Genomic DNA, 13,772 nt, shown 5'->3' on the forward strand with positions numbered 1-13,772 from the left:
GTGACTGATGGCAGGGCTTCTATCAGTAGACCTGAGAGAAGGTCAGACCTGCTGATCGTGGGTAAGTGATGTTTACCGCTCCTGGTTATTATAAAGGTAAGTAAGATGGGAACGAAAACACAAAGCCTTCTGCGTCTCGGGCACCTAATCAATGTTAATTTACCCTTTGACCTCCTTCCTCCCCAATTAAAGCAGTTGCTAAATCCTGCTGGGGTCATCTTATCCCTGTGCTTCTGCCTTCGTTCAGCATCTCAGGTAGAGTGGGACCCTTGCCACTAGTGGTACGTGGAAGAATTTCAGGAGGTACACGGACATTCTTTTTTTTTTTTTTTTTTTTTTTTTGTCACACTGCACAGCCTGCGGGATGTTAGTTCCCTGACCAGGGACTGAACCCGCTCCCCTTGCAGTGGAAGCATGGAGTCTTAACCACTGGATGGCTGGGGGCAAGTCCACGGACATTCTTTTTTTTTTTTTTTTTTTTTTGCGGTATGCGGGCCTCTCACTGTTGTGGCCTCTCCCGTTGCGGAGCACAGGCTCCGGATGCGCAGGCTCAGCGGCCATGGCTCACGGGCCCAGCCGCTCCGCGGCATATGGGATCCTCCTGGACCGGGGCACGAACCCGTATCCCCTGCATCGGCAGGCGGACTCTCAACCACTGCGCCACCAGGGAGGCCCGGACATTCTTATTTTATAGAACCGGCATATCAAACCCGCAACGACTTTTGATACAGTTGCTGAGGATGAGGCTCAATGAATTGGGGTAAAAACCGTGCATCAATTAAAAAAAGATATTAAGTAAATAATAGTAGCGGTGCTGTCCACCCAAGACCAGAATTAGGAAGGAGGCACGCATGTGACTGGAGTTGGGAAATATTCTACTTCACGCCCTTATTGCATTTTTCAGGAATTTCCAAATAACGCTGATGGCCAGGGTCACCTTGGCAGGTCATCCTGTGCTGGGATTTGTCATGAGGGTGGAGTGGAACCACAGGAATCGGATAACCGCTCCAGTAAAGTATAATGAGAGTATCTCAAAGACCAACTCATACACTTGCCGAATGAGCCAGATTATACTCTGCTAAGTATGCTGAACATGGGAGAAAAGATTTAGGTGTCAGTGTTCAGGCACGAGTCTTAGTCTAATAAGATTAAAACATTTTACTGTACATACGGCATTGATTTTCTTAATTTAAACAATCCAGGGAAAATCTTTCTTCCCTTTCATTCCTAGCAAAAGAATGTTCAGCTGAAGTCTCAAGGGTTTAAAACAGAACAGAGGTTTAGATTATGCTCTCATCTTGCTCTTTTACCAGTTATATGCCTTGAAGCCACCCAAAGAAATTTTAAAAGAGAGACGGACAGAAGGTCTTGGCTGTGAAATTGCATGTCTGCAGCCTCTCATGACTGGGCACCAAATTCTGCCCAACAGAGGCTGAGGCCACACTGGGTGGACAGGGGCACCTCAGTCAGCACGCCTGTTCTGCTAAACTGACCTTTGTATACGTTATTTCCTTCTTCCATCATAGGAAGGAAAACACTCGGTGACATTTTCCAGGCCTCACCTTCTTCCTGTGAAAGCAGAACAGTACACTTGTTAATTACAGGCGGAGTTTACCTGTCGCGATCAGACAGTAAAAGGCACGTACATCGTGGTTGCTGTGACTATAGAAAAGCACGCAGACTCTTTTCTGGTTTGTGGGGCGAAGGGCCAGCCCCTCGTCTGCCCACCTGGGCAGTTTCCCTGCTGACCAGTCTGAGCAGGGAGTGCTGTGCCCACCGACCAGGGCGGGCATGGTCTGGAGACGTGGCTCTGCCTTCAGGCCCCCTGGGGTCCCCCCACCCCGAGGCTGGTCCCGTCCTCTGATGTTCTGCTCCTTTCTTGCTCTGGAAGCCGACGCCCACCCAAGTCCCGCCACCTCCTTCGCCACGTTCCCGTGACCCAGGTTTGCTGCCGCTCTCCATCTGCGTTCTGCTCCGCCACTTGTCAGGTGGTGGTTTGTAGGAGCACCCGGGCTGCTCCTTTCTTGGTTTGCCTGTCCCCTCCCTGGGCCAGGAAGCCAGTCCTGAGCCCCCAGCCTGAGCTGGAGGTCCTGCCAGCCTCCCTGCCCCGGGCCCCCCCGCTGCAGAGAGAGCCCGGCCACGCCACCCTTGGTCCCGGCTGCTTCTGTGCAGCCAGATCGGAGCTACAGGGACACTGGACACTGCAGCTGGAGGGTCTGCCCCGACCCCCAGCAGAAGTCCCCTTCGCCCTATACCACCAGGGCTGTTCCGCGTCGTGAACAACCATACCTCGCAAAGCCCCATCTGACGTTTCTGGGCAATAATGTCTGTACTGTATTAAGAGTCAGGTGCCCGATGACCAAAATCCTGGTTATGGTCACCCCACAAAGGGCAAAAGGAAGGATGCTGGTCTACACGATGTGTCCATGAGGAGTTTCCCAAAGCAATCAAAGCGCTCTCTGTGCAGCTTGAAGGAGGAGTGGCAATTAGATGGTGAGCATCTCTGGTGACTCTGGGCTCAGGACGTGCCCTTGTTTCTGGGACCCCATGCGCCACGGTCCGTGGTTCAGCAGCGCCCGTGTACCGGATCCCCGCCTACCTCTCCTCCCCTACTCCACATGGCAGTCGGGAAGACACGTGAAACGAGCTCACGAGAGCGATGGGAGCCCCCAGCAGGAAGTCAGGGTGGCGGGAGGACTCTGAGTCCTGCGGGGTTGGGGTGACATGGGAGACCTGCCTGAACCACAGCTCAGGAAACACGCAGGGGCGAACACAGCCTCCTCGAGAGGCCACCCGCCTTGCAGAACCGGGGGGAGAACCTGGACCCAGAACTCCTGGGGGCTCCACACCTATGGAGCAACTGACCCACCTTCCAGCACCCACAGGAAATCAAAGCTCACGGGGGAAGGAGCCCCACTCACTCCCACAGCCCACGACACCCAGTTATTCGAGAAGAATCAGCCCGAGAAGCATGGAGAAGACCAGTGTTGGAAAAAGGCATGTCCTTGGATGAAACAGATGATTCATGGACAGAAAGGGGCATCTAAAATAGCTAATTAATACTCTCAGAGATATTACTTATCTCTCTCCCCGCCTCTCTCTCTCCAGGTATCACTAAGCGTTCACGGATCTTTTGTATTTTTTAGTCAGTGCGTTGCTGACGGACGTGCTGTTGCTCTTTTGGTTTTGGATACTCAGATCGTCCTGTATTTGGCCTCTGGGAGCCCCTATAGGTGGTGAGTGTGTGCCTTCATGGGTAGAGGTGGAGGAGGTGGGGAGGGGAAAGCGAGGGGAGGAGTGCTGCTCCAGAGAGGGAGCACCGTGGAAGCGCTTTCAGCAGAGGGACCAGTTCGTGGGAGACTGAGCTGGAAGGCCGCATTGCCTTTGGTAAATGGAAGTTAGTAGGGCAGGGGCGTACGGAACAGGGCCAGCAGACAGACAGAGAGATAGAGACAGAGACACAGAGAGGGGACGGACTTTGGAAGGCCCATGAGCCGTGTTCCTCAGAGAGTGTGAACTTGGTCTGAGAGCAGGGCAGCCGCCTGGGGGTCCCCGCAGGAGCCTGGCATGAATGGATCTGCTTGTCGGGTCATGATTCTGGCTGGAGCATGGGCACAGGCCGGAGGGCGTCAGGGTGCCCACCTGTCTCTGACCAGAATTCATTGTCCCATCTTCTTCTGTGGAAAATTCTTCTTAGGTCTGAGGCAAATATCCCCTCCTCTGTGAAGCCATCCTGGGTTCTCCCCGGTCAAAAAGACTCTCCCCTCGCTCAGTAGGATCTGCTTATCCTTCCTGGAGCCTGTTTCTCTGTGCATATTATTGGCTATTTGTGTGCCTGTCTTAGCTGCTCTCTTGGGCTGTGGGCCCCCATGGAGGAGGATTCCGTCTTGCTGATGTTTTGTACCCTATATGGAACCAGCATCAGGCCTGTTCTCTAGGCGTTTAACGCATGTAAGTAAAAATAAGATTTATAGGTCTATTTGTACAGCTTTATTTCTATAATAAATATCAAGTTCTCAAGGGGAGTAAAACACTGTAAGACCAGTTTTGGGAACATCTGATCCTGATTGCACAGAATGACAGTGGACGTTAGTGGTTCCCATGACATTCCACGTGGTAATGACATAACTGGCTGTCACAGGAGACACCTTTTAACCAGAGAGAAAGCACGATGGAACACGTCTGCTTTCCTTTTTAGAGATATTTCTTCCTTTCGTCAACAGTTTATTGGATATATCCTTTCCTTTGGTTGCTGCTTTAAACACTTAATATCTTGCTCATCTTGACAATTATTGGGGGAGAGAAATTCCATGAGGAGGTTTTACCCTCTCAACTCCAAAGTCACTTTTTTTTTCTCTGAATCTTTCACTGCGAAGGGGTCATACAAGTACAGTTGCACCTGTCAATGGTGCCTGCCTTGACCAACATCCCTTTCTCATGGAAGCTTCTTGGGCACAACTCCCAGCTCAGCTGAGTGGCTGGAGAGTGTTCTAACCAGAGAGACGCGCTCTCCTGGAGCAGCCTGACCCGGAGGAGCTGGACTGGGCAGCCACATTGGCTCCCCCTGCACTGGTGGGGGAACACACAGGTGGACCAGCCAGCTGGCAGCAAGGTAAGAACTTGCTGCCAGAAGGCAGATGACAGGCAGGCAGGGGACTCTGCCTGCAGGTGGTCCCAGCCACCATACGGCCTTCTTTAGAGAAGGGGGTGGACAGAGGAGCTGGTCCCGGTGGACCTGGGTCCTGCGACTCCCAGCTCCAGCCCACGCCTGCCAGGTCCTGAGCCCTCCACGCGCCCTGGCTCCATCTCACTGTCTGCCGACCTGAGTGCGCTGGTGGTGCCACCAGTAGGCCCAGTGAGTCCCAATAAGAGACAGCGTCTTAGACATGTCCAGCCTTTCCATTCATTCAGAAATGTTATAAATACCACTGAGGGTCTGCTGTGTGCAGATGCCAGCCAGGGACGTCCAGAGGGGGGCTGGCCCACCCCAGCTCCTCCTGTGAGCTAATGCACAGCTACGCTGCACGCTTTGCAAAAATGCTTATTAATTGTAGAAAAGACACCATTGCAACAATGCGATAAAGATTTTAAAAATCCAAGGAAATAATCAGCTGCATCACTGTCACCTTTATCCAATGAACCTTTCATTTTTCTTTTTTTTTTTTCTTTTTTTTTGCGGTACGCGGGCCTCTCACTGTTGTGGCCTCTCCCGTTGCGGAGCACAGGCTCCGGACGCGCAGGCTCAGCGGCCATGGCTCACGGGCCCAGCCGCTCCGTGGCATGTGGGATCTTCCCGGACCGGGGCACGAACCTGTGTCCCCTGCATCGGCAGGCGGACTCTCAACCACTGTGCCACCAGGGAAGCCCCTTGTTCCGTTTTTTAAATGGGGGTATGTGTTTCAGCATATACCTATTAACATACAAGTCCAAATGTCAGACTGATCACTTGTGGCTTTCAGATTATCTGATGGTTCCCTTAGGGTCTCTGTCCTGGGGTAGAAGTGAGGCTGCTGTGACTGGGAAGAGGCTGATTACTTCCCACTGAGCTGAGAGTGAAATTATAATCTGCTTTTAGATCCAGAAGTGAAAAAATCAGCCCAGAAGCTATCATCGTTCAAAACTGCCTTTTAAAATAAACATGTATGAAAATAATGCGATATCTCATGAAATTTGACTTGTAAAAATACCTCATTCTCTCATGACTGTTTTCAAGCTTGCATTTAGAATGTCATTTGCCTTTTCTGCTCTCACATTCCTTTGAGACTGGAGAATCAGTTACTCAACCTTTTTGGCCTTCCCACATGAAAGATGTATGGCAGATCTGACAAAACCTACAATTTGAAGTCTAAAAATGTATAGCTGTGTCCTCAATACATCTGTCCCAATTTTCTCTGCGGATATCTAGGTTTAATTTTTGTCAGAAGGAGCTTCCTGGCTATTACTGTGGAATATACTACTTTCTCCCTCGGGCCATCCAGACCGCCAGCTTGTCTCCTTCCCCAGCCCACTCACCACCATCCAGGCTCTGCACCCACCTCTGTAGTCCTCACAGGCCCCCTCTGCTGGGGGAGCCACTCTGATTTCTGTCCACCTGGCTGACCTCCTTGTCCTTTAAGAAGACTTAGCTCAAGCTAACACTCAGCCTTCTCACAGCTTAACTGACATGCTCCTGCTTAGAACCCTTACCTTTATCCTGACTTCACATCTCCACAGGACGTGACAATTAACAGTTACTAGAAATAATGTATCTTAAGAAACTATATATATATATATATATATATATATGCATAAAGAAATTTCTGGAAGGGTATATACACCAACACGTTAATGACCATTAACTTTGGGTCATGGGTGCAAAAGGGCAACTTCTATTTATTTTTCTCTTCCTGCTAATCAATGATTCTTTTCCCCTCTCCATTGAACACGTACTGCTTGAGTGACGTTATATATTGCTTGATATGCTAATTAGATGAGCCTTTGCAGGGTAGGGCCAGGCCAGCAAAGGAACCTCGGGATCCTCCAGTCTTTAGTGCTTACTTCTCCTGGAAGGAAATCTCTATGACCTTTCCAGAAAGTCACAGTTTGGGAAATCAGGGTCCAGAGAACACAGTCCACCTGAATCAGTGTGGTTCTGGTCTGGGCTACACCCAGCTGGTGGGGTGGGACAGCGGTAGCAACTGAAGCCCTAGACGGTCCCCGTGTGAGTGGGTTCTCCCCCTGCCTGTCGTCTTTGCATGTACCTCGCTGTGTCCTTCTTAGCTGAGCAGTGTCACACCAGTTTCAAACTTGCTTCCTGTTATACTGAGAAAACAGAGGCCATTTGAATACAATGGTCTCCCCTTCTCCACACTTTTCTCACTTCTTCAAATGACTGTGCTTCTCCTGGCTTCTCCTTGGCTGCTCTTTGCGGCAGAGAAACCTTGTCTGACTCTATTCGGCATCACCTCCTGACAATTTTAAGCTCTCCCAGGCCACGGGCTCTTTTCCCTTTGTCCCAGTACATTTACAGTTCTTCCCCATCTTTTTTTTTTTTTTGCGGTACGCGGGCCTCTCACTGTCTGGCCTCTCCCGTTGTGGAGCACAGGCTCCGGACGCGCAGGCTCAGCGGCCGTGGCTCATGGGCCCAGCCGCTCCGCGGCATGTGGGATCTTCCCGGACCGGGGCACAAACCCGCGTCCCCTGCATTGGCAGGCGGACTCTCAACCACTGCGCCACCAGGGAAGCCCCATCTTAAAGTCCTCTCTTGACTTAAGTCATCATTTTGCAACTTCTTGAAGGAGGTACGTCCACCAGCTGCCCACATGTCTCAGCCAGAGTCCCCTGCCTGCCTGTGTCACCTGCCTTCTGCACCTCCTGCCCCTGCTCCGCTTTCCTGAAACAGTCCCAGTGATGTGCTCGTCACCACACTTTCTGTCTCAAGCGTCCTCCTTGACTTTTCTGCGGCGCTTGACACCAGGGGTCCCTTCTCTTTGAAGAACCTCCTGACTCTGCCTCCAGCGTATTCTTAGTTTTCACTTCTCATGGTGAACGGACTGAGGGGAACAGAAGGAAAACGTTCCTTTCCTCCTTCTAGAAATTCACCCAGGTGGAAAATTAAATAGGAGTGTCATTGTGCTGAATTTTCCCTGCCACCAGGCTGTTTCCATCGTCCTGGTTGGTTTCACCTCTTCCCCCTGCCCTCATAGATGGATGTAATCCAGATGCTCCAACAAACACACACACTGATTTTCCTAAAACCCATCCATCCTCCCGCCTTCACAGGGCTTCCTGCACAGGGGCAACTCCTGCATCTACATCATGTCTTGACCCCACCTGAGTTCATGCTGAACCTCCAGCTGATTGTCGGACATCTACCTGGATGTCCCACCATCAAGGTTCTGAAGCCAGTTCCTGTTGCTCAAGACGCTTGGAAGCCACCTCAACTCCTGGCCTCCTTCTCCTCCGCCAACACCCAGTCCACCAGGCTGGTCATCCTTTGCGATATCTCCTGCATCTTTTCCATGTTTTTCCATCCACCACTTCCACCCTAGGGTCCTCACCCGAGTACTTCCTCATTCCTTCAGAAATAAATACTGCACAGCTCCTGAGTTTCAAGCGTTGTTAGGAGTGCTGATCAGAGTTACATTGGAGTCCGGTCACTCTGGCTGCTGCGGGAAGAAGAGATTGAACGTGCAGGACAGGAGGTGGGGCATCGGCCAGGAGATTTTGTTCCCCTGAGATGAGGAGACGTGCGTAGACTCCTGGAGCTCTCCTGAGATGCCACCCCCTCCAGGAAGCTTCCACCTTTTCCAATGCTTATAGAGCCTCACTCTCTTCTGAGTCTGCAGTGCTTCTCTTGGCCCTTCCCTTATACAACCCAATATGTCCTTTCCGTATGCAGTGGTTTTTGAGCTTTTTAGAGGGAAGAATCCTTTGAAAACACAAAGAAAACCCATACACCTTCTTCCCAGGAGAATGCATCTCACGTAATTCCGTACAATTTCAGGGTGTGTATCCATAGGGTCCTTGTTCCCTGGGTTAAGAGCTCCTGCCTCTACAGCCCAGAAGCCTCACGTCCTTATATCCCCTCTCTTACTGCACTTCAGTGGACACAGAAGATGCTCCATATTTATATTTCCATAATGAAATCCTTATTCCTGATAGCAGCCTCTGGAAACCCACGACACTCACTTTTCCATCTGTGTGAAGTAGTGCAACATTTGGTTTGAAATACTCTAAAATTATGTAAGAACGTGGTTGGCTCCATGGTTCAATGTGGAGCACCTCCTTGGGCCAAGGGGCACTGTGGTCAGAACGGCTGGGTGGCACTGCAGACAAACAATAGCTTTTCAAGCTAATCGTGCTGCACACGGATAGGTCCAAGGATCTTTCCAGAAGAAGTGAGCACCAAGTCAAGTCATTTTATGGCTGGAGGAAACTTACAGAAGACTCCTTAGTATTCGCGTGAGCACGTGTCATGGGCAGGACAAAACCACTGAAGGTAGTTCCAAATGGTTGAACATACAGAACATTGAAAAACAAGAAAGAGGAAAGAACTGTAGGGATGGATTACAGAGTGCTCTTTTGCTGTATTTTTGTTTCTAAAGCCAACACGAGGCCCAGAGTGAGGCAAATAAAATTATGTTGGTGTTGAAAGCATATTTGCAGAGATTGCTGTTGGTCGGCAGAAAATGTCCTTCTGGCACCAGCATCTCCGCTATCAAAGCCCTCGTTTAAGGGGATCTCCTTATCTGCAATCCTCAGTACTTTCAGAGAGGGATTTAAAACAAAAGATTTAAAAGAAAGACATTTTTTTTTCTTACTGTTGAATTCTGAGAATTCTTTATATATTCTAGATACAAATTATTTGTCAGATATATAATTTGAAAATACTTGCTCCTAGTCTATAGCTTGTCTTTTCAGCCTCTTTACAGGGTCTTCTCTCTGTCCATCTTCTCTCTGAAGAAGTCTCTGCCAGGCCCCCCAAGGGATCACTCATTGCCTGCTGCAGCCTTTCCAGGTTCCACACACTGCATACCTATCCTGGCCTCCTGTCATCCATGCTCTGAAGTTGTCCTCTGGGTCTGTGGCTTGGAGATTGTCTGGAATACTGCCCCCACCCAGCCTTCTGATCCACTCACCCTCCAGGCCCCTCCCAACAGCTACTCCCTGGATATTTATGCTCCTTTGCAAATGCATCCCAGTTCAGCTCCCCCTCTACCCAGTTCAGCTCCCCCCTCTGTCCAGTGCCACTTCTCTCCCTCCCTCCCTTGCACGTGATGCTCCCAAAAAACCACCTGCACGTTCTCCATCTCAGTGTTTCCAGGGAACCCACAGACCACTATTGCCCTACTCATCTGCCTGCACCCCTAAAATTCTAACTTGTTCCAGAAAAAAAAACCAAACCCAAAAGACAGCTCACTTGATACAGTTAATTTTTAAAATCCTCCTCCACCTGGCAAGATAATTTTGAAGCAGTGCCTAAGAAAAGGGACAACTGGAAGAATTTCAATTTTATTCTAAGCATCTCTTCCTCTAAATATGCATGAGTGAGTTTGACACTTGCAAATTAAAATTCACTGTTAGTGAAGCTTGTTCCATAAAAATCTGAAACTATCTGCTACACAATCTGGTCTTTGTTGAGTGATAGTGTTTTATTAACTAGCTATTAAATAGTCACTTAATGATGAATGGTTTTGGACAAAAAAGCAAAGTTTGAGTACATCAGCATTTATGAAGTAGTTGCAAATGATGGGGAAAATCCTTCAGAATCACTTAGGAGTGAATTTATATGAAAAGTACAGGTCTACACAGTGACAATGTGATTATTAAAATGTGAAATGTTAATCTCTATGAAAACTTGATACAATTAAATGATGTTGGTATGTTTCTTATAGATCAGATTACCTTTTCCATTGACTTTTAAAGTCTTATTCTAAAATCATTCCTAAAGAATCAGGAAGCATTCCTGAGACCAGCTATTCAAATCCTTGGGTGGAAATTAGTATTTTGACCTGTAGAAAAAGACTTCTATTATTCATCCTGGTTAGAGGGTAAGGCAGGAAACAGAGGAAACGAGTTTTGTTTAACTTGCAGATACTGACTCACCCCTAACTCTAACCCCTAACCACAACAGCAGAGCTGTATGGTTATTCTTTGAGTATCTTTATAACACTTGGTCATCTCTCAATTGCCAGCCCCATATATATAGTCAGAAAACTTGGGAAAGACCTCATATACAAACATCTGAATATGTCAATTAATCTCCATAAAGGGAAAATAGACCCTTTTTAAAATATCACAAAGGTAACAAGGTTGAAAGCTTTGTAAGTCCATGAGACAAAGCAAATAGCTGGTCCCGTGGGTGGGTTCCCTGGAGACACTGAGGTGGAGAACGTGCAGGTGGTTTGGTGGGAACATCACCCGTAAGGGAGGGAGGGAGAGGAGTGGCACTGGACAGAGGGGGAGCTGAACTGGGCAGAGGGGGAGCTGAGCTGGACAGAGGGGGAGCTGAGCTGGACAGAGGGGGAGCTGAACTGGGTAGAGGGGGAGCTGAACTGGACAGAGGGGGAGCTGAGCTGGACAGAGGGGGGAGCTGAGCTGGACAGAGGGGGAGCTGAACTGGGTAGAGGGGGAGCTGAACTGGACAGAGGGGGAGCTGAACTGGGTAGAGGGGGAGCTGAGCTGGACAGAGGGGGAGCTGAGCTGGACAGAGGGGGGAGCTGAACTGGACAGAGGGGGAGCTGAACTGGACAGAGGGGGAGCTGAGCTGGACAGAGGGGGAGCTGAGCTGGACAGAGCGGGGAGCTGAACTGGGCAGAGGGGGAGCTGAGCTGGACAGAGGGGGAGCTGAACTGGGTAGAGGGGGAGCTGAACTGGGCAGAGGGGGAGCTGAACTGGACAGAGGGGGAGCTGAGCTGGACAGAGGGGGAGCTGAACTGGGATGCAATGGCAAGAGAGTGGTAGCTGATCCCACATGGAGCCCAGGAGCTAGGAGAACCCTTCAGAGTTGTCCTGGGAGGTGTGGGGCCGGGTCTTTGTACCCTGACGTGACTATCTTTTTTTTCTTCCTAAGATGATGCTATTTCTTCATTTCATTTCATTTCATTTATTTGTTTGTTTATTTATTTATTCATTTATTTTTGTCTGCACCGTGCAGGCCTGTGGGATCTCAGTTCCCTGACCAGGGATTGAACCCATGCCCCCTGCAGTAGAAGCGCAGACTCTTAACCACTGGACCACCAGGGAAGGCCCTAATGCGACTGTCCTTGAAGGCCCGTGCCCCGTGGCGGCGGCTCACTTCACTTGAAGCACCCCCCTAGACCCTGAACAGTTCCTGGGGAGGGACTAAGTGTGAGGGGTCAGCACCGCATCCTGGGTAGCTGGGGATTGAGCCCCTTCGTCCTGAAGGGGGCATCAGAGGGGCCCCGTTCAGCATCCACTACAGTGGAGTGGGCTGTTCTCAAAATGAGTGGGGAGGGGTCTCTCTTCTTTTGTCCGCACAGCAAAACAATGGAACACAGTTAGAGAGGGCAGGACAGCAGGGGCAGGTGCTTGATTTCCGCATATCACTGTGCAGGCGTGACCGCTGGAGAGGGACCCTCGCCTGCAATGTCGGCCTCAATCAAGCCAAAGGATTTTAAACAAGAGGCTGTCTTTTATCACTTGCATTTTTGTGGACTTTGGGTATGGACATTTTATATTCACCATCACCCCCTCTCCCTTGCTCACAACTTCTGCCTCCTTGGTCCAGTCACTCCTTGACTACATAGCCTGTCCAATTTCTCTCTCACTGTGATGCATCCAAAAGTCCCAGATGCATCTACCAGACCCCAGTAAGTTGCTTCTCCCACAGAGAAATGTGCGAGTCTGAGCGTCAGTGGGAATCCTCAGAACATGAGGATCATGGCCACGGCTACCCGAGCTAGAGCTGGGCCTCTGCTTCTGGACAGTCACAGAGGGACACAACCTTTCAGGATCCACTCTGATTCAGATCAGGGTTTTGGTCAGCTGTGAAGCAGTATCTGTCTGGGCCAGCCGCTACAGTGAACATATTCACGTTTTCAGATGATGCTAGCTTTCAGCCTGAATTCCATTTCACAAAGAAGGAGTTTATGCGGAGAGAACCACCACCCTGGCAGTGGTCTCTCCGCATGTTTGAGGGTGAAAACCCCTCCGATCGCACCCAGGACAGCAACACCCCCCTGCCCGCCCACCACCCAGCAACCCCATTGCACAGGGCATGCCCGGCCCGCAGTGACTCTGGACTCTGCTTTCCTTTGGGTAGTAAGAAACAAGTCCTGTTAAAACAGGTCCAACATGTCGACGTGAAGTGATAAATTGAAATGAACACACTTTGGTGAAAGCAGACGCAATTATTTTGACTTTGTAGTGGGACTTAGTTTGCCAAGAACTGTTCCTTATCTCTACCCTTGAGAAAAGATGAGTGGAATCATTTATCTTGAAGAATGAAAATTCAAAGCTATCCCATTTGTGAATAATGTAAAGTATCTGAGTTGTTGAAACCACTCCTTATCCTAATAGGTATTTATAAGTCATAGAAAAGATGGCAACTGTTGACCAACATGAAAAAAAAAATGAAGATGTGGTACATATATACAATGGAATATTACTCAGCCATAAAAAGGAACAAAATTGGGTCATTTGTAGAGACGTGGATGGACCTAGAGGCTGTCATACAGAGTGAAGTAAGTCAGAAAGAGAAAAACAAGTATCATATATTAACGCACAAATGTGGGATCTAGAAAAACGGTACAGATGAACCGGTTTGCAGGGCAGAAATAGAGACGCAGATGCAGAGGACAAATGTATGGACACCAAGGGGGGAAAGTGGCGGGGGGTGGTGGTGGTAGGATGAATTGGGAGACTGGGATTGACATAAATACACGAATATGTATAAAATAAATAACAAATAAGAAAAAAGTGTCAGCTTTCATAAAAAAAAAAAAGAAGAAGAAAAAAAAAAGAAAAACAGCTGGTACATAGCATGGTTCCCAAGGAAACGAGTGACTACAGTATCAACAAATTTGAGATTATTCCACGGATTCAAAGCAGAAAAGCAAAAAAATCCCCAATTTCTAAAATTCCAAATACCTTACCTTATTTTTTCCCTTTGTTTCTTTCTTTTCCTTTCCTTTTTTGCCTTTTTTGGGTTTCTCTTCCTTTTTCTTCTTTTTGTTTTTTTCCTCCTCTTCTTGGCTTGCAATAATATCCTCAATAACCTGGTAAAAAACAAAATCATTGTGGCATTTGCATAGAGTTGGATGGAGATG

The 13,772-nt window shown here is 49.0% G+C and overlaps 1 protein-coding gene across 2 annotated transcripts in view; it reads right to left on the reverse strand.

Moving 5' to 3' along the window:
* The window catches only part of DRC11 (dynein regulatory complex subunit 11), a 168,754-nt gene that overhangs the window by 81,003 nt on the left and 73,979 nt on the right, over positions 1-13,772 (reverse strand). For both annotated transcript variants that reach the window (XM_081241824.1, XM_081241825.1), the window contains 2 exons: positions 13,599-13,721; positions 1,494-1,569 (listed from right to left, as the gene is read on the reverse strand). In XM_081241824.1, coding sequence (XP_081097950.1) covers positions 1,494-1,569; positions 13,599-13,721 — 199 coding nt within the window. The remainder of the gene's footprint in view (positions 1-1,493; positions 1,570-13,598; positions 13,722-13,772) is intronic.

The sequence above is a fragment of the Mesoplodon bidens genome (genome assembly GCF_964165515.1).
Source record: "Mesoplodon bidens genome assembly, chromosome: 8".
Taxonomy (NCBI): domain Eukaryota; kingdom Metazoa; phylum Chordata; class Mammalia; order Artiodactyla; family Ziphiidae; genus Mesoplodon; species Mesoplodon bidens.